Source organism: Fistularia commersonii, chromosome 1, assembly GCF_037954325.1.
Source record: "Fistularia commersonii isolate RoL2024-O1a breed Wild chromosome 1, RoL_Fcom_v1.0, whole genome shotgun sequence".
NCBI lineage: Eukaryota > Metazoa > Chordata > Actinopteri > Syngnathiformes > Fistulariidae > Fistularia > Fistularia commersonii.
The window spans coordinates 2,337,765-2,357,866 of NC_141284.1; the positions used below are offsets into that span (position 1 = coordinate 2,337,765).

Here is a 20,102-nt window from a genome sequence, read left to right on the forward strand (position 1 = left end):
GAAGGCTCCGATCTTTTCCCCCTTTTCTTCTTACCCTTTTCGCATTCCATGTTTCCCTCTACCCTCCAGACTCATTGATACCTGATACATTATTGACTATTGATCGTCATCTAACCTCCCCCCCAGGATCCCATGGACCCCGGCCGGTGTGTGATGGTGATCCGCTCCCTGGTCGCCGGCGGTTCAGCGGAGCGTCGCGGCGGTCTGCTCCCCGGAGACCAGCTGGTGTCGGTGAACCAGACCCCGCTGGACCGGCTGACCCTGGCCCAGGCCGTGGACGTCCTGAAGGCGGCGCCGCCCGGCACCGTCCGCCTCGGCCTCCGCAAGCCCCTGGTGGTGAGTCCGTGCGAGGTCGCCCGATTTCCCACCAAACACGGAGGTCGCGCAGGGAAACATCTGGAGCTTTAGAAGATAAACTCTGAGACTGACGTTTGAAGGGGTTTGATTTGAGAATAATTCCTGTTAGACGCGGGAGATGAGATTCATGTCAGACCGATCAATGCTCGTGTGTGTGTGTGCAGGTGGAGCCACCCGGAGGGGCAGGCGAGCACAGCGACACACACCTTTCCCCACCAAAGGTAACACACACACACACACACACACACCTTGGATGCAGCCCATTCATCTTATATTTCTATTTCTCCCAGAATTCCTCCTTCAGAGTTTGTTATTAATGACTTACTGCCAAAACAGCGAGGATTGTCGTCTCCTGCTCCACATACACACACACACACACACACACACACACACACACACACACACACACACTGAAAAGCGGAATTTCATCAGTTTGTCTTTGAGCTGATTTCCTGGCGCCTGGCGTCTTAGCAAACAGAGGAATTGGTGTGTTTGGTGAAGCCCAAACCAAATAATACCCGGAATCAATCTTCTGTGTGTCGTCATGGCGACAGGGCTTTTTTTTTTTTGTTTGTCCCCGTCCCCCGCCCGCCCTCGCCGGGGTCTGGAGCAGAACGACCGCATGGTTCCTGCTCCACCCTGATTCTTCTGCTGTATCTGTCTGCGGAGGCGACCCTCAGCAGCGCCCCCCTCTGGACAGCATAGCCAAGGAGTGTGTGTGTGTGTGTGTGTGTGTGTGTGTGTGTGTGTGTGTGTGACATCTGCGGACCCTGACTGTTGGGAAGGAGGAGGCCAAGTGTGCCGGTAACATCTTGCGGTAGATCCTCAGAGCAGAACATGGAAGGGTTCTGAAGTTTGAAAGGTCGAGTGGATTTAAAGTTGTTGACCTCAGGAGAACCCGACACGCATCATCCAGAGAAGAGCCTCCATCCACCCCTCCGTCCTGCTGCTCATCCAGTCAATTTCTACTCATTTGACCATTAATGTCTTCTCTTACCTCGGCTTGATTCCCTCCATCCTCCTTCATCCCTCCACCTCTCTCTTCCCTCCATCCCTCCCCCGCTCCCGAACTTCCTCGAACTTCCTAAACGCAGAAACGGAAGGAAATAAAAAAGACGAGTGGCGTGGTTTCGGCTGTTGCTAGCCGCTAGCCGCTAGCCGTCGGCCGTGGAGCCGAACGAGCGCCGTGATTGGTCGGTTTCCGGCGCTCCCGCGTCGGCCCGTCCGTTCCTCCTCGCTCCTGAAAGTCTTTCACCTCCTTCCTGTCGTTCTGTCGTTCCTCTTTCATCCTCTCCTCTGAACCCCCCAACCCCCCCTAATCTCTCCTCTCCTGGAGCTGCTGACTCAGCAGGAGTTCGGCGTGTAAAGTGCTCCATCAGCTGCAGCGTGGGGGGGCTCTGAGGACACTGCAGTACCAGTACTACTGCAGTACTCTGCAGTAGTATAGTACTATACCGGACCCTTTGGGCGTCCCACGATAGGATGCACGCATGTACGTCTGTGGTGTGGCTGCACGGGCCGAGATGATTGATGCTAGCCAGTTAACCCCTCCAAATGTCCGCTCAAGCCAAGAAAAGAAAAAAATTGATGCCGAACGCCACGTCTTCAAGATATGGAACGCTTAATATTTATTTCCAGAAGACTTGTCTGATGAAGATGGTCGGGTAATTTGCTCGCAAAATCGACAAGGGTTTTTTTTTTTTTTTTACAAAGCTTTGCAGAGCACAAAACGTAGATGTCAGGGCAACTTACGCCATATCCCACAAAATCACCAGAAAAAGTAAGCTGTAATCAGACAGTGTTTGTTGAACTCTGCAGCAGCAATATGCTATCATCTAAGAGCTTTTTGCATGATGTTGATCAATTTCATTTCTTTAACATGCTACTAAACACCTTTTTAGTGTTTGTGAAGGTCAACACGTTAGACCTTCTGTTTGTATTGATTAATATTTTATGATTCTGACAACCAGCAGCAGCTAATCAATATATCTAATTCACTGGCATGATTAATCTTGAACAGAAATAAATTTAAGTGATCATCGGTTCAGCGCTCGAACACCATTTTGGTTTCTCATGGTGTAAAAATGAACTGCCCACCCCTGTGCCAGACCATCTACTACACCGACGACCACTGCAGTGCTGCGCTTTGCATCAGGCTGTCTAGCAGTACTACTGTGCAGGTACTCGGCACCGGACGGTTACTCCGAGTACTAGCCCTTGAGTACTACTGCTACACATGGTACTGAGCGGGAGCATTGAAATACTGCAGCCTCTCTCATCCTTCCTAAATGCTGTTTATTTTTGCTGTTCCCTCAAACAGCTGCGGAGAGGAAACTCAATATCATCATCAATGTCATCAAAATTAATTTTCAAGAAAAAGATAATCAATTAGGTCAACCTTTGTGTGTGTGTGTGTGTGTGTGTGTGTGTGTTCTAGTGTTCTCCACCTTCTCACTCACAAGTTTCTTCAAAAACAAAATAAGAAGATGACTAGAAAACATGGAAGTAAATTTCAATATAGCAACATAATGTGATGATAATTAGACATATAAATAGTAACCACAGTGTAATAGATTACAAAAATAATCGCCAGGATTAAGGCCTGTTATTCAAGGGATATTCTCTTCTGGTCATGTGACCTTCAGCTTCCCGTTGCCTGTGAGTCCGCCTGCTTTGAACCGAGTGCGGGGTCTTGAGATGCACACACACACACACACACACACATACACACACTCGAGAACGTCCGCCGCCATGTGCGACGGCGTGACGAAGATCTCGGCCGCCCTCATCGTCTAATGGCCGGGACGGCGAACGACACGGCGCTTAAATCTTGTGAATGTGAGTTCAGGCCAGCGCCCATCCGTCTGCAGAACATCCTGTTAGCGATATGAGCTGCGGGCCGCGGCCGCCGTCCGCTCCTCACCTCCATTACGCCGCGGTGATGGGCCGGCGTCCCGGGCCCAGATTAAAGAGCAGAGCGGCGAGTCCTTGCGGAGGGAAATTAGCCTAAGTGTTGTCATTAATAGGCGGCGGGCCGGTCTAATGTCTGGGTCGTAACGTTAAGGAGAGGGTAGCGGCTCAGATCTGCTGAGGGAGGCTCTTTGGGGAGGCGACCACGACCTTTATGTGGCGGGAGATGGAGGCTAATGGCTGCGACTTTATCCTCCCGATGGCGAGATGACGTCTCCTCCTCTTCTTCTTCTTCACGGTTGAAGATGCAGGAGACGCTCCTCCTCGGCAGGGAGGTCAGAGGGCGCCTGGATCGAAGCCGAGGTTCTTCATAACCGAACCTGGTGAATCGGGTCGCTTCCGTTTAGCCAATCGCAGCGGCCCGTCGGGTCACGTGACCTCTCCTGCCCACCGCCGTCTGTTTCGTTGGTCTTCCCGAGGTCATGTCAGGCCTCCTCTTCATCACCTTTGACCTCCTGCGCGCTCTCCAGGGCTTCGGAGACGGCTCTGCGCTGCCGGAAGACCTCCAGGAAGAGGACGACGACCAGGAGCTGATCCTGGACGGCGGCCTCCCTCGCTACGCCTCCTCCTCCCTGACCTCGGACCTGCCGCCGCCAGAGGAGGGCCGGGAGATGACCGTGGATGAGGAGGAGCAGGAGGAAGAGGTGGAAGAAGAAGAAGAAGAGGAGGAGGAGGTGAAGCCAGTTGAGGACAAGGTGGAGGAGCAGACAGGCTCACTGCCCAGGAGAGAGCCTCCATCCTGGGAAGAGTGGAAGCTGGCCGTCCTGCGAGGTGGAGGAGCCCTAGAGGAGGTGAGGACCTCCTGATAGAGGATCCACAAGGTGGGGTGAGACCACCCAGCTTCTAACACGGGCGTCTCTCAGACCAGGACCAGAGGGGAGGAACCACAACAGGAGATCAGCAGACCGGACCTCCTCCAGGGTGAGAAACAGGAGAAACAGAACCAGCTGGGAGCTTCCACCCATACATGAGTTTCTTCTTGTGTGTGTGTGTGTGTGTGTGTGTGTGTGTTGCAGACTCCGGGGACACCGAAGCAGACTCGGAGCTGACTCTTACCGACACCGACAGCGAGTCAGTACCTTCATCCTCCTCCTCCTCCCTGGGTCATCCAGGCTTCAGCGCTCCGTCCTGTGTCTCCCTCTGCTGGCCGTCGCTGGAAACAGCGCCGTTTCATTTGATAATTACAGTCGTTACGTTTAATGAGAATAATTAGAGTGAAAGTGTTTAACGGAGGCGGGCCGGAGCCGCCCGGAAATAATCAGCCGAGGTTCACCATGCAAAAATCTTTTGTCCTCCGAGGTCCATTAGGACGATTGACATGGAGAGGAGAAGGAGGAGGCGGAGCCAGGCGGCCACTCTGCCAATCAGAAGCCACAGGTAGGCAAGCGTCTCACAGGACCGCCTGTCAATCAAACTCTTAAGTTTAACTTTTTTTTTTTTTTTTTTCTGCAGGGACCTTCCAGAGAGGGGGGAGGGCGAGGGGGAGGAGACCCCCGCCTTCAGCCACTGGGGACCCCCACGCAGGTAAGACACACACACACACACACACACACACACACACACTCCGGTATCGACCCAACCTGCCAAAAACCTGCCTCCCCTTTGGAGGTATTAGGGAATAGCAGGGTAATAACAGTGTTCCTCCCCCCAGGGTGGAGGTCTGGGCCGAGGAGGGTCAGTCTCTGGGTCTGAGCATCGTGGGAGGTCGTCATGTGATCAAGCGTCTGAGAAACGGCGAGGAGCTGCGGGGAATCTTCATCAAGCAGGTGCTCGCGGAGAGCCCGGCGGCCAGGAGCCAGAGCCTGAAGACCGGGGACAAGATCCTGGAGGTGGGACAGGGCTAATGCCTGGAATGGGTTCTGGCTCTCACACACACACACACACACACACACACACACACCTGAGAGTGATAATGATGTGTGTGTGTGTGTTGGTATAGGTGTCCGGTGTGGACTTGCAGGATGCCAGCCACGAAGAGGCCGTCAACACCATCAAATCAGCACCGAGCCCAGTCATCTTCATCGTGCAGAGTCTGTCCACTACTCCCCGGGTACACACACACACACACACACACGCACGCACACACACACACACACACACACACACACAGGTTGTGTTCTTTGCTGAAGAAATTCATTAAAACATCGTTCAACGATGTCATTGTTTGTAGGTGAGTATTTTTGTGTGTGTGTGTGTGTGTTTATAAATTTCATTTATTTATGAATGATATTTTTAAAATACGCTAGAAAAATTGTTTTTGTTGAATTATCTCCCTTTATTGGAAACAACAGCGCTTATTAGTGTGTGTGTGTGTGTGTGTGTGTGTGTGTGTGTGTGTGTGTGTGTGTGTGTCTTCCAGCCTGTCTCTCTTACGGCTCCAAGCTACAACAAGCACAAGACCAGGAGGACGACATCTCTGGTAGTTCATTTTAATTTCAATGTATTAGCATTTTAGCTTAGATACATTTTTTAATAGTTTTCCATAAAGGGATAATTTTCGAGGCCCCTGGAGGTCAGAGGTCACCGACCTCAGCCTTTAATTAAACGGAGCTGGGTGCTGTGCACGGGGTGTCCAGCGGGGGGCGGCAGGGGGTCGCGGATTGTCCCTCGATGTCATCAGACCGGGTTTTTACAAATGATTACTGGCGATGAGGTGATCATCAGGAAGGACCACAACTGGATTTTCCCTCATCAGTTACGACTCTTCGCTTTTTATCGTACTTGCAGAAACCCGGCGCCGCCCTGCCGCCGCTCAGACGGCCCCCGCCGTACCGGCCCCCCCGGCCGTCAGAGCCGGATCCGGAGCTGAAAGAGGCCAAAGGTCAGTGGGTGTTACCGGGACCCCAAAGCAGCAGGGAGATCAAACGCCTCTGAATGTTCCGCCTTTCATCCTTTCCCTTTGATCCTTCGCCGAAAAAACCGCCGAACGCGATGATTTCACAGAACGGTTATTATTCGCACTTCCTGTCGTTCCCAATGTGCTCGCCGTTTTCTACAGAACAGCCCAGTGCAGCGCACACACCTTTATGGATTTCACACTAAATCCTTTTTTTTGATCATTTGAAACCAAATGTTTTTCCCATTGAGATGAATGGGATATTAAAATAAGAGCCTCCGTGATTGGAGGTGATGTGATGTGATCCTCCTGCCACAAGGGGGCGCTAATGAGCCCCGCAGAAGAGCAGGTTCACCTGATAAACAGCAGCTGAATGTGGGCGGAGTCAGGAGGGCGAGAAGGCGGAGCTAACCGGCCACCTGTATCGCCACTCGTGGCCGCTAACCCATCTTTGTTGTCATGGAAACAACGGCAGTAGCTGTTTTTTTGTCAACTGTTGGTTGTGCTGCGCCATCTTTGTTTCTGGGCCCTCCGGGCGCCGCTCGTGTCCCATGATGCTTTGCATGCCTGGTTGGTCTCTTCTGATTGGCTGGATTCCCTGGTGTCTGTCAGTCTGTGTGTGTGTGTGTGTGTGTGTGTGTGTGTGTGTGTGTGTGTGTTAATTTGTGTGTTTGTGTCTTTGCAGGTCTTGTCTGACCCCGCGGCCTCCAGTCTCATCTATAGGTCCATGTTGTCCAGCTGGAGGACATTCTTAGACCTCCTCTCGTGTTCTATCTCTCTCTGGGTTTCCCTTGCTGACGTGTGTGTGTGTGTGTGTGTGTGTGTGTGTGTGTGTGTGTGCGCCTGCTCTGCGTGCGTTGGGTCGTTGGTTTCCCGGCGGCGGTGCTGGGTTCTCCTCTGGTGTTTGGGTGGTCTCTCTGGAGGATCAGCCGCCGGGTGCTGGTGAAGGTCTCGGGTCTCTTGGACCAGCAGAGGTTCTCCGGGTTCCTCCGGCTCAGGAGCCAGCGGAACGTTGAGCTCTGGTTTCAGACAGGAGAACCTGGGAGACCTCTGAGGACCCTCTGGTTTCTCACTTCCCGGTTCTCTCTGGTGATTCAGAATATCTAGTGTTTGTGAATCAATCCGATCGACGAATATAATCACTACTGATCAATCAATACCATTGATCCCAGATTGGATGTTTCAGACCAAATAAAACCTGAGGATTTTCAGTCTAAACCTCCTGAACAGTCTCTTTTTTCTTCAGGGTTAGAACAATAATCAATAATCAGGTCCTCAAGACTGAGAAGACCCGGTAAGGGCCCTGCAGCTTCACATTCTCCAGGTCTTTAGATCCTGGGCTGAACCTGGTCCTGGTCCTGGTCCTCCAGGATGTTCAGAACAGGAAGTTGTGGTCCCTGGCAGCTGATTGGCCGAGGACGGAGGAGGGAACTTCTCCACATGCAATGGGGTTTGATAAATGCTGCTTATCATCTTGTTATGATGGGATGTTTGTTCGGTAGTTTTGGCTGCGGCCACCAGGGGGCTCCAATCTCCCCAGCATGCGATTAAAAACCCCAGGAGAGTGTGAATGTGTGTGTGTGTGTGTGTGTGTGTATTGTGCCTAATGGTCCTTGACCTGATTTCTGACTCTCCATGGAGGCTGAGCGTATATATTGTGTGTATGGAAAGGTTGTCTGTTTGAATCTGTCGACCCCTGACCTTTCAGTGGCTGCCATTGGGGGACTGTAGGCTGCCTATTATTTTGTGGACACACACACAGTGGCTTTTCAAAGTTTATTAAAATCACACACGTCTCTTACCCAGGTGATGTCCTTGAGAGGAGAATGGTCACGCACAAGCTCCCACACACTCGCACACTAATCTGGTTTGTGGATCAGGCTGATCCTGGAACTTTCCGGTTCTGACACCAACGAAACAGTCAACCTGGAGATTTTACAATAAAAGCACTGACTGCATGGATGAAGTGATATTCGTATATTTTTCGATATTTTTTTATCTCGAAAACAAGTAATATATGTCAGGTTTATTTGTAATGTGGCTTCTTCAATCAATAACTGATTCAGTCCCGTCCAATCAAACGTGGCGTTCCTCACCCATGACGTCGTCGCGTCCGTCCTTTTTATTTATCTCGTTTTTAACTAAATCCTCCAGACGAAGCGTGAACATATGGAAAGAGCTTTCAGGTGCTGGAGTGGGCGGGGCTTAATGGCACGAGGAGGAAGTGGGTCGGTGGCGCCGACGAGACCGAAATCTAGGCTGCAGAAGGTCAGGCAGGTGCTGCGTCCAGCAGACGCTGATGGGCCCTCAGAACCACCCAGATACCACAATCATTTTATTATTTTGCTTTGATTCATTTTTTTAAGACATCTAAAGCTTGAAACACAACGCCTTCTAGCTGTTACCAAAACACACACACACACACTTTGTGTGTTTCTGCTAATGAATCAGACCATACTCCTTTGGAATATAGATGTAACACATATGTACCTCTGTGTGTGTGTGTGTGTGTGTGTGTGTGTGTGTGTGTGTGTGTGTGTGTGTGTGTGTGTGTGTGTGTGTGTGTGTGTGTGTGTGTGTGTGTTTTGTGGCTATATTGACTTTCAAACCTCTTTCTGTCAGCAGCATTTGTGTGTGTGTTCTCATTTGTTGCTGGCTGGATCCACATTCACTTGCTGACAGTGTCAATGAAGGCAGCTTATGGAAAATATGTGTGTGTGAGAGTGAGTCATAGGAAATTGTGATGGAGAGACAATGTGCAGATGTCTGTGTGTGTGTGTGTGTGTGTGTTTGTGTGTGTTTGTGTGCGTGAGTGTTGGATCAATAAGATCAACAGAACAGATGTCTGTGTGTTTGTTTCCAACCATCTCCTCTTCTTTGAAGGTGCAATCTCTGTCTCTCTCTCTCATACACACACACACACACACACCACACACACACACACACACACACACACACACACACACTCACGCACACACACACATTTTACAAATGACACAGAGCCAGGCACACAGACCGAAAGACAAATACACAAAAATTAACAAACACAACACAACCGTGCACACGCATACATTCACACACACAGGCACAGACAGAGAGGCACACACACACACACACACACACACACACACACACACACACACTCACACACCATTTCCAGCTATTTTTTTTGCTGAAAATGCAAATCTTCCACGCAGCATGGAGGAGGAGGAGGGGTCTGGAGGCCTTGAGCGGCTCCTGGCTTCTATCAGGACTTTCCAGGGCGCCTTTAGGATGCCGGAGGTCGTTCACGAGGATCCTCTGGTTGGTGGAGGGGGCTTTATTGATCCGTGCTTTATCGATCGATTGGTTTTCTTTTTGACGTCTGGGTTCAGAGGGAGCCGGCGGGGAACGTTCGTCCGGAGCTTTCTGCTCATTGGCCCTCCGGTCGACTCCCGCCGTTTTTGATCCATCCATCCATTTGATATCCATCCTAAGACAATAACACCAAAAACAACAAGGTGGGAAAAGCAAAAAGGGGAAAAGCGCTTCGGCTTCTCTTCTCAGCCCGGCCGACGTTCGTCTTCATCGCGGGAGCGTTTCTTATTACGACTCTTTATCATCAGCCCGATGGAGCGGAGACGCTCGGTCGGCCACGGTAATCGAGCGCGCGTGTGTTTGCGTTTCTATTTTGGACGGAGTGTCTCCGGGATAAAACACAGCTCATGTATTTATTCATCGGATAAATAAATAAAGATATTTATTTACTGGAATGTCCCTGCAGTACCGCAGATCACCACCGGGGGCGCCGCGACGGCAAGGGTCTTGTCGGATACCTTGTGTTTTTTCGGCCGCCGGACAAAGTTGGACATGTCGGCGTTTTCGCAGACGCTCCCCGACGGGAGGCTGGTTGTGTTTTCACAGGCGGCGGCGGCGGCACGGCGACGGTGGAAGGAGGCGACAGAAAATAGATTTGGGGGGAGCATGGGGGGAGGAAGGGGGAAGAAGGGGGAGCTTGGGGATGACAGCGAGGCAGAGGGAGGGGGGAGTAATCGAGGTTGGAGTGAATAACGGCTGCTGGTCGCTCTCTTCCTCAGTATCACAGCAGCCGCCTCAGACACACACACACACACACACACTCTGTCTCTCTCACACACACACACACAGACGACTCGTGCTCTGGATCTCCAGCTAACCCGACGCTCGTCCAGATTACATGGTGTGACTGAAGTATGGACGATGCTGCCACCGGGTGAGTGCGGTCTCACTGCGTGTGCACGTGTGTGTGTGTGTGTGCGTGTGTGTGTGTGCCTCTATGTGTGTCTGTGTGTGTGTGCAGTTTGGGTGTCGCAGCTGCAGTGTGAACATTTCAGTTAAGAGATGATCTGTGTTCTTTAGCATGTTCCAGGTAGAGGTCACCTTTAACCTGCACACACACACATGCTTGCTCCGGTGGCAGATGAGGGTTCTGCTGCATTGTTTGGTGTGTGTGTATGTGTGTGTGTGTGTATGTGTGTGTCTCGTCCGTGTGTGTGTGTGTGAGAGGGAGAAATGTTCCACTTTTCTGAGACTTTGAAGGTTCTGGTTTCAGCATTAAGCAAATGTCCTCACAAGGACAGAGGTGCATACCTGTGTGTGTGTGTGTGTGTGTGTGTGTGTGTGTGTGTGTGTGTGTGTGTGTGTGTGTGTGTGTGTGTGTGTGTGTGTGTGTGTGTGTGTGTGTGTGTGTGTGTGTGAGAGACAGAGATGCACTGATTATAATGGGTGCAGATTCATTCGGAGCGCTTCCCAGGTGACACTGCAACACAGGTACTGTCTGCAGACACACACACACACTCACACACACTCCCAGGTGTTACTGCCCTAGTGGGGACCCCCTCCCCCTGCCCCCCAGCCAAGAAGCTGCAGTAAATATTCTGTTTTTGTAAACATTCATGAATAGTTTGGGTCAGTACCGGTGCAGTCGATGATCTCAGAAACACCCTGGTCTCCTTCTTTTTCTTCCTGCTTCCGCTTTGGTTTTGCCGTCCAATCTGACGAGCTTCATGTTTAGGCCTCCAAACCGGTGGGAGGTGGCGCGTGAGCAGGAAGTTGGGAAGACGAAGCAGGGATTATTATTAAGGGATGCATGGATGCTATGAATGCTGGAACTACAAACATGGCGTCCGCTATGTTTTGGCGTGAGCATTCATGCTAAAGCCCTCTGCTGGCCAGGTGGAGTCACTGCACTCCACGCTTTGTCATCTAAACCTCCACCCACCAACACTGACCGACAAATACAACACACTGGTGTGAGGATACACACACAGCTGACTCCATAGTGTTTGTGTGTGTGTGTGTGTCTCTAACTATACTTCTGCTGGTTAATGGGAATGGTTAAACATTGTCTGGAGCGGGGGGGTCTCTCTCTCTCTCTCACACACACACACACACACACACACACCTGTTTGGAGCAGGTGTTTCCCCACCAGCAATTGGCTGGTTTTGATCACATGTTGGCCAAAAGAAGCCGGGCATTAAATCATGTGAATCACAGGAGCTGCAAGAAGGCGGGTTCTGGTGTTACTGGTCCCGGTAATGAAACTGTGCAGTGTGTTTCCAGTTGATTAATGCTGCCTCCTCTAGGAATGAGTGTGTGTGTGTGTGTGTGTGTGTGTGTGTGTGTGTGTGTGTGTGTGTGTGTGTGTGTGTGTGTGTGTGTGTGTGTGTGTGCGTGTGTTGCAGTCACCTCTGGGATCGACTGCAGCAGCAGCTCTGATGAAAAGCCGAAGCCTCCTTTCTTCCTGCTTCTCTGCTGGACAGAGAGATGAGGGTGTGTGAACACAGATGGAGCTGCTGTGTGTGTGTGTGTGTGTGTGTGTGTGTGTGTGTTTCCATGAACCCCACTAAAGATAGAAATCTCAGATGGTTCCTCATGTTTACAGATAGATTTCCAGGCAGTTCCCTGAGATGTGCTACCGGTGTACTGATGAGATCATGTGACCTTCACCTGAGGGGTTGCACCTGATGGTGTGTGTGTGTGTGTGTGTGTGAGAGAAGTGTTTGTTGTGTTTGCTCTTTTAATCTTGGCTGCCTGAAGGCCGTTCTTCAGGTGTTTCGGTGGCTCACGCTGATCTGGATCCGGGTCATGAAAGGGTTAGATGAGGCCGGTCGGAAGCCGCAGAACCATCCGGGTTCCGGTAGGAACCTGAGCCGGCGACAGATGATTCAGCAGAAGCGTGGGTTTGGGCCGGAGGCCGTCAGCGGCTGCTGTTACTTCCTGCACGGAATAAAAGCACGAGCGGTGAAAAGGGACAGGAAAGTCTTTTGCAGGCGTGAAAACCACAGCAGTTTGATTGACAGCAAGAGATGTGGGTCTTCTGGAAGAAGATCCGCTCTGGTTTTGTCACAACCCAGTATGGAAGCTTCTGCCAGAACGCTCTGGTCACATAGAACACCTGCATTTGGATTGGAGGGAAAATCAACACACACACACACACACACACACTCACACTCACACACACGCGAAAACAGCACACAGACACAGTGTGACTGGAGGGAATCTGGCCTGTTAAATTCAGCAGCAGGTGTGTGTGTGTGTGTGTGTGTACGTGTCTGTGCGCTGATTTACTTTGACAGGTCACCTTGCTAAGAGCCCATTTAAAACACACACACACACACACACACACACGGTGCAGGATCATCAGTGGAGCCTCGAGTGAAGCTGTTTGACCTCATAAGATTAGAACTTCAGGCATGGTGGTGGTGGTGTCACACTTTGTTAAGTGTGTGTCCGTATCCCGAGGGACCGAGTAGAGAGTGAGTGACACATCAACACAAAATAGGGTGGTGTGTGTGTGTGTGTGTGTGTGTTTACGCCAAATCAGTCCAATCAGAAGGTAGATCCGTGGAGTCACGGGAATAAACAGTGTTATTCTTTTAGTGCTACAGTTTTGACACAGTCTTGAACACCTTGTCCTTCATTTACTCCCCTTGAGGCGCCGTCGTCCCTCCACCCCGCCAGCAGGTAGCAGTGCCCTGGAACAATTAACAGTGTGTGTGTGTATGTGTGTGTGTGTGTGAAGCTATTCATTTCCCTGAGATGAAGGTGAAGTGTGTTTCCAGCTTGGAGCAGCTGCTCTCAGCTGCACGCCGTGACGGTTCCACCTGGACGCGTCCACCTCTGCCTCCGCCTGCAGCCCCGCAGACGGCGTGTCCTCGTTCGAGGACCTCACTTTTCATTTCCACGCGTGCGTGTTTGACTCGGCGTTCGGTGGACCAATCAGCAATCAGCTCCACCTGTCACTTCCTGGATTGTTTTATGCTGCTGTGACAATTTGTTCACTAATTTTATCCCAATTCATTTTTCCAGGATTTTATTTATTATCTATTAGTTATCATTATTTAAAAGAAATGAATCAAAAAAATCACATAAAATTTTGTGATTATTTTTTTTTTTTCATATTTTTAATTTTAAACCGAATTTCATTCATTTACGAATAATATTTTTAAAATATTCTAGAAAAATTGTGTTTGTTGAATTATCTCCCTTTATTGAAAACAACAGTGCTTATTAGTGTGTGTGTGTATATGGGTATATGTGTGTGTGTTTGTGTGTGCTACTAGACACTGACAGATGGCTTAATTACCTGCTTCCTTCCCCTTCACACCCTTTAATATTCTGCACTCCCTCCATACACACACCCAGTTTGTAAGGGGGCGGAGCTTAGGAGATCCTGGTCCGAAGAGTGTTTTCAAATTTTGTTCCGTTTAATTTGAAATATGAGGACGATCAGCGCCGACGCCATATTTGTAGTTCCCCTTTTGACCCCTCGGGAAACTAACAACTGTCCTTCAACAGTTTGTATTCTTTGTTTTCATGCGTTTGTAAATGTTTTAATATCACACTCAACTGCGGGAGCTGGCGGGCCCGGCGCCCGACGCCATATTTGTAGTTCCAGACGTGGACGCGATTAACGGGTGGCTGTCGCCGCAGAGCGTTGGTGTGAGCGCTATGGTGACCTGCGGGGGGAGCTGCTGTGCGTGGAGCTGGAGAAGGAGCGCCAGAGTCTGGGCCTCAGCCTGGCAGGGAACCGGGACCGGTCCCGCCTCAGCATCTTCGTGGTGGGGCTCCACCCGGGGGGGTCGGCCGCCCGAGACGGACGCATCCGGGTGGGAGACGAGCTGCTGGAGGTGAGGTCACGTGACGTCATCTTGGTTTCTTCAGCAGGTTCTGCACGTGCGCTGAGCTCCATGTATGTTCTCTCTGCGTCTTCATACAACAGTTGATGAAATGAACATCATCATATTGTCAACACGGTGATGAAAGAACAGAATCAGGGCAGGGTTTATATATATATGTGTGTGTGTGTGTGTGTGTGTGTGTGTGTGTGTGTGTGTGTGAGACATTTCCAATTTCCACACATAAATATGAAAGAGGAAAAACCCAGAGATTCTCCCTTCTCATTATGCCCGTGTCAGGGTCTGCAGGGAAAATTGATGGCTGGGTGTGTGTGTCTCACACACACACACACACACACACACACACACACACACACTCGCTCAATTTACAGACAGTAGTACAGAGAACCTTGAAACACTTCCCATAATAGTGGAAGCCGAAAGAATCGTATAGGAGAAAAACTACAAAAACTGAAGCTTTTTATTAAAACTCTGTGTGTGTGTGTGTGTGTGTGTGTGTGTGTGTGTGTGTGTGTGTGTGTGTGTGTGTGTGTGTGTGTGTGAGAGTTATTGATTTAACATTTGGAGACGCTAGTATCCCATAACTCGCTCTTTTACGACCTCAAAGCTCAATGACCTTTCAATTAACACCTCTGTGTGTGTGTGTAAGCGTGCATGTGTGTGTTAGCGTGTGTGTGGAATACGTGTGTGTGCGTACACGCATGTGTTTGTGTGCACACGTTCCAGTGTGCAGGAGTGTTTCATTCTCAGTTGTGTTGGTGTGAAGGACTTTATTCTGGACACATGCTGATATATTGCAGGAGGTGTGTGTGTGTGTGTGTGTGTGTGTGTGTGTGTGTGTGTGTGTGTGTGTGTGTGTGTGTGTTATTAATGTGTCCATCCTGCTGATTCAGATATTCTGCCATCCTTCGGCTCTCGTATCCGCTTGTGTTTGTGCCTCAGATCAACAACCAGATCCTGTATGGGAGGAGCCACCAGAACGCCTCGGCCATCATCAAGAGCGCCGCCGCCAAGGTGAAGCTCATCCTGCTCAGGTGGGTCTACTGGCAGCGCATGTGTGTGTGTGTGTGTGTGTGTGTTACTGATTGTCAGCTGCTGTAAAGACGGCAGCTTTATTTGCATCGATCCTGTCGGTGCGACGCGTTGAGCCGCCATTGATCCTCCCGGAATCGATGAGCAGACGGACGTTAATGGTCCGGAACGCGGCGAGGAATCCAGGACGTAGCGGTCCACTGGTCCAGCTGTCCACCCGTCCGCTGGTTCCGTCCAAAATAGTCTTCGACGTGGACTGGTCTGTCCGTCTCTGTCCTGAGTCGGCCTTAAAGTGTGTGTGTGTGTGTGTGTCCGTCTGGCGGCAGGAATGAAGACGCCCTGACCCAGATGGCCGTCCCCCCGTTCCCTCCGCCCCCCGCCGTCGGCCCCGAGGTGAGTCTGTGACAGAGGGCGGTCCTGGTGTTTGCGTGGACGTCTCTGACAGGTGTGTGTGTGTCCGTCAGTCCGTCGCCGCGACCCCGTCCTCCGTCCCCGCCGCCGAGCCCCGGCCCCCGGACAGCCTGACGCTCCACCCGTCCTCGGACACGCTGGTCAGTAAACCCGACGGCCCCCAGGGTTTAGAAGGCGGACGCGGCGCCGCCTTCACCGACTCTCCGTCTTCCAGGACGAGACGAGCGAGGAGGCGGAGCTCAGGAAGACGGACCGCAGGAGCAGCGGCGGCAGCAACAGCAGCAACATGGCCGCCAAGAACGCCAGGGACGCCGACGCCGGCGGGAAGGTAGAGAAGTCCCTGCACGCACCGTCAGGACTCGAGGTCAGGTCAAGGGTGATCTTTTCCCCTGAAAGTCTGCATGAATCTGTGTGTGTGTGTGTGTGTGTGTGTGTGTGTGTGTGTGTGTGTGTCTGCCAGAGGCTGAAGCCTGCAGAGTCTCCAGAGGACTTCCTGCTGGCTTCCAGGGTTCAGCTGGAGCAGCAGGTAACAATTATCTTTCAATTATTCCAGATTAGTTACCCAAGGATTTTTAGTAATCCCCGGTTAGTTTGTGTGTGTGTGTGTGTGTGTGTGTGTGTGTGTGTGTGTGTGTGTGTGCTGGTCAGTCAGGCTCAGTCCAACCCAACAGGAACTTTTAAAGTCTCTGTGTTTGTTTCCAGTCCAGCAGACAGATGTCTCCTCCCCTCATTAGCCCCGACCTGCCCACTGCCAGCCAAGGTAAACACACCTGTGTGTGTGTGTGTGTGTGTGTGTGTGTGTGGAGGGGGTGTTTCACTCTAGCGAACAATCAAGAGTCAAGTAAATTGGTCCCAGCTCCAGAGTCTGTCGGCCATATTGTTTTTGAGTCAACGTGCCAGACTCCTCGAGGACAGGAAGTGGATCTTCTCACTTCGGAGTAAAACAGGAAGTTGTGTTGGAGAGAAGGAGCTGACCGTCCCGCTCGTCGTCCTCAGACCCGGCCAGCTGCGCGGTGGTTCCTGGCCAAGAGACGGTGCTGGAGATCAGTAAGGGTCGCTCCGGACTCGGGCTCAGCATCGTCGGCGGAAGAGACACGCAGCTGGTAAACCGAGACGGCCGGGACCTCAGGACCTGCTTCTTGGAATTGAATATAAACAGCAAAATCACTTCTGTGTGTGTGTGTGTGTTTGGTGTGTGTGTCCAGGACGCCATTGTGATCCATGAGGTGTATGAGGAAGGAGCAGCAGCAAGGGATGGACGTCTGTGGGCCGGAGACCAGATCCTGGAGGTTCTTCTTCTTTTTCTTCTACCATTATCCTGAGGAGACCTGATGTTCTGGAGCAGATTACTGCAGTTACTGTGTGTGTGTGTGTGTGTGTGTGTGTGACTGAAGGTGAACGGCGTGGACCTGCGCGGGGCGTCTCACGAGGAGGCCATCGCGGCGCTGAGGCAGACGCCGCTGAAGGTCCGTCTGACGGTCCTGCGGGACGAGGCCCAGTACCGGGACGAGGAGAACCTGGACGTGTTTGGGGTGGAGCTGCAGAAGAAGAGCGGCCGTGGCCTCGGGCTCAGCATCGTAGGGAAGAGGTGCGATCACCTCACGGCTCCAGATTAAATAATCTGAATGATATGAAATACATATTTTATAACTGGAAGGGATTACTGGATGATTTAGGTCATTGTCTTAAAGTGAAACTCTTTTCACTGGTTTATTTCCGCCATAATTCTTGTCAAAATCTTCTTGTGGCAACTGGAGTTGAATTAATTCTTCATAATCTTGTTATTTCATAAACTGGACTCAAATTAATTCTGCATAATCTGGTTATTTTGCATTTTTACATGTGTTTTCTGCTGAGTTTAGCATGAATGCGATCGGAGGCCATTTTTGTAGTCTTTTAAAGCGTATGAGCTTTTTTGACCGATCTATGAATCTTTTTTTTTTTTTTTGTTAGGTTTCATTCAGCAGAGTTTTGTAGAAATGTTTTTCCTTCACGTCATATGTGTGTGTGTGTGTGTGTGTGTGTGTGTGTGTGTGTGTGACAGGAGCGGCAGCGGCGTGTTCATCTCCGAGGTGGTCAGAGGAGGCGCCGCTGAGCTGGACGGCCGTCTGATGCAAGGAGACCAGATTCTGTCCGTCAACGGGGAGGACGCCAGGCACGCGTCCCAGGAGACTGTCGCTGCCATCCTGAAGGTCTCACACACACACACACACACACACACACACACACACACACACACACACACACACAAACTCAAAGATAGGTTTAATTTACTCTAGTAAGCGGTAGAAGAATGTGACACTAGAAGAGTGTGTGTGTGTGTGTGTGTCTGTGTGTCTGTGTGTGTGTGTGTGTGTGTCTGTGTGTGTCAGTGTGCTCGGGGCCCCGTCCTGCTGGAGCTGGGTCGTCTGAAAGCTGCGTCCTGGGTCACGTCCAGCTGTCCTTCTCAGGTGGGTCAGAATCCCCTCCGACCCTCAGCCTCGGCATGAGCGCACTTTGAGACAGGAAGTGATGTCATAGCCGCCCGTGAAACCCCTGTACAGGTGAGCCGTGTCAGTGGGACCGGCTCGGGCGTCGTGGCTCCGCCCCTCCCGCCGCCGGTGACCCCGAAGCCCCCGAAGCCCCCGAGCCCCGGCAGCCCTCCGTCCGCCCTTCAGGAGACCGTCAGTGACGTCACTTCCTGTTCCGCGAACAGCGCCGGTGAGCTTCCCGCCTTCTCACCGTCCCAGATTGGCGGATTCTTCCCGGACGGTCGTAAACTTCCTCCCGTCTCCCGTTCGCAGGCGCCGACGCCGACGCCCGGACCGTGGAGATCACCAGGGTAACGCCCCATCCTTGACCTCGGCGTGACCTCCTATGGATGATGTCATCATCGCGTTTTTATAGATGATTGCAAATCCGCCCATAACTTGCACCAGTTTGATCCCCGCGACTCTTCCGTCCGCACGCCGCGGTGACTTCCTGTCTCCTCTGGCTGGACTTCCTGTCTCAGGGTGTGAACGACTCCCTGGGGGTGAGCATCGCGGGGGGGAAGGGCAGCCCGCTGGGCGACATCCCCATCTTCATCGCCATGATCCAGGCCAACGGCGTCGCCGCCAAGACCAACCGGCTGAAGGTGCGCGCCCGTCACAATGATTCTGATTGACCTGCTTTTTAAAAACAACTAATGTGTGTGTGTGTGTGTGTGTGTGTGTGTGTGTGTGTGTGTGTGTGTGTGTGTGTAGGTTGGTGACAGGATTGTCAGCATCAACAATCAGTGTGTAGATGGTTTGTCTCACAGTGACGTCGTCAGGATGTTGAAACACAGCTACGGGAACATCAGCCTGCAGGTAAACACACACCCACTTGGTCACACACACACACACACACACACACACACACACACATTAACACACACACACAACCTTGGCAGGAAATGACATCCACCTTGACTGTCATTTATTATGAAACTTTTCAGCAGTTCATCCTCAAAAGACCAGGTTTGTCTTATTTTCCAGTAGGTGTGTGTGTGTGTGTGTGTGTGTGCGGGCGTGTGTGTGTGTGTGTGTGTGTGACCATTGTATTTAATTCCACCTGAACCTTACAGGTGGTGTATCAGGGTGTGTGTGTGAGGGGGGTGTTTCCAGGGGTGGGAGTGTCAAGTGGTGTATGTATCAGTTCCATCTGAAGGTCAGATGAATGGACCTCCAGATGCTGGTCCTTGCCGAGCTTCTGAAATATCTGGTGGAGGACGCAGCTGCAGCTGCAGCTGCAGGCCAGGGGGAGCTTAGATGTTCCTGGTTCACTCTTTGGTCCCCGGAGAACCTCTGCGAGTAGAAAGACCTGATGAATGCTCCACTGGGCCAGAGTTTGTCTGACCGCTGGTCATACAGCACAGGCTGTTGTCATGGTAACCACATCACCGGAACGCTCTGTGTGTGTGTGTGTGTGTGTGTGTGTGTGTGTGTGTGTGTGTGTGTGTGTGTATGTGTGTGTCAGGTGGTTGCTGACACCAACATCAGCGCTGTCGCCAGTCAGGTGGAGAGTCTGTCCTGCAGCTCCAGTCTGCCAGCCAACACTGACACACACACTGCCGAGTCAGAGTGAGTACACACACAGACACACACACACACACACACACACACAAATGCGTGATAGCGCTGACCCCTCTGCCCCCCCCTTCCCTCAGAGGTCCTCGTCCTCGCAGCATCTGTCTGGAAAAAGGATCTGAAGGTCTCGGTTTCAGCATTGTCGGAGGTTTTGGGAGTCCGCATGGAGATCTACCCATCTATGTGAAGACAGTGTTCAGCAAGGTGTGTGTGTGTGTGTGTGTGTGTGTGTGTGTGTGTGTGTGTGT

General features: G+C 51.5%; 1 protein-coding gene across 5 annotated transcripts in view; it reads left to right on the forward strand.

The window, feature by feature from the left end:
* patj (PATJ crumbs cell polarity complex component) overlaps positions 1-20,102 on the forward strand; it is a 36,761-nt gene that overhangs the window by 14,375 nt on the left and 2,284 nt on the right. For all 5 annotated transcript variants that reach the window (XM_086143850.1, XM_086143858.1, XM_086143879.1 and 2 more), the window contains exons 19-47: positions 127-336; positions 522-578; positions 3,798-4,118; positions 4,191-4,248; positions 4,344-4,398; positions 4,627-4,704; positions 4,780-4,851; positions 4,979-5,156; positions 5,267-5,377; positions 5,687-5,746; positions 6,055-6,148; positions 14,118-14,314; positions 15,266-15,357; positions 15,682-15,748; positions 15,820-15,906; positions 15,981-16,094; positions 16,227-16,292; positions 16,469-16,526; positions 16,763-16,869; positions 16,972-17,055; positions 17,161-17,354; positions 17,811-17,958; positions 18,139-18,216; positions 18,310-18,466; positions 18,550-18,587; positions 18,759-18,881; positions 18,991-19,095; positions 19,745-19,848; positions 19,935-20,058. In XM_086143850.1, the coding sequence (XP_085999976.1) occupies positions 127-336; positions 522-578; positions 3,798-4,118; positions 4,191-4,248; positions 4,344-4,398; positions 4,627-4,704; positions 4,780-4,851; positions 4,979-5,156; positions 5,267-5,377; positions 5,687-5,746; positions 6,055-6,148; positions 14,118-14,314; positions 15,266-15,357; positions 15,682-15,748; positions 15,820-15,906; positions 15,981-16,094; positions 16,227-16,292; positions 16,469-16,526; positions 16,763-16,869; positions 16,972-17,055; positions 17,161-17,354; positions 17,811-17,958; positions 18,139-18,216; positions 18,310-18,466; positions 18,550-18,587; positions 18,759-18,881; positions 18,991-19,095; positions 19,745-19,848; positions 19,935-20,058 (3,237 nt within the window). The remainder of the gene's footprint in view (positions 1-126; positions 337-521; positions 579-3,797; positions 4,119-4,190; positions 4,249-4,343; positions 4,399-4,626; positions 4,705-4,779; positions 4,852-4,978; positions 5,157-5,266; positions 5,378-5,686; positions 5,747-6,054; positions 6,149-14,117; positions 14,315-15,265; positions 15,358-15,681; positions 15,749-15,819; positions 15,907-15,980; positions 16,095-16,226; positions 16,293-16,468; positions 16,527-16,762; positions 16,870-16,971; positions 17,056-17,160; positions 17,355-17,810; positions 17,959-18,138; positions 18,217-18,309; positions 18,467-18,549; positions 18,588-18,758; positions 18,882-18,990; positions 19,096-19,744; positions 19,849-19,934; positions 20,059-20,102) is intronic.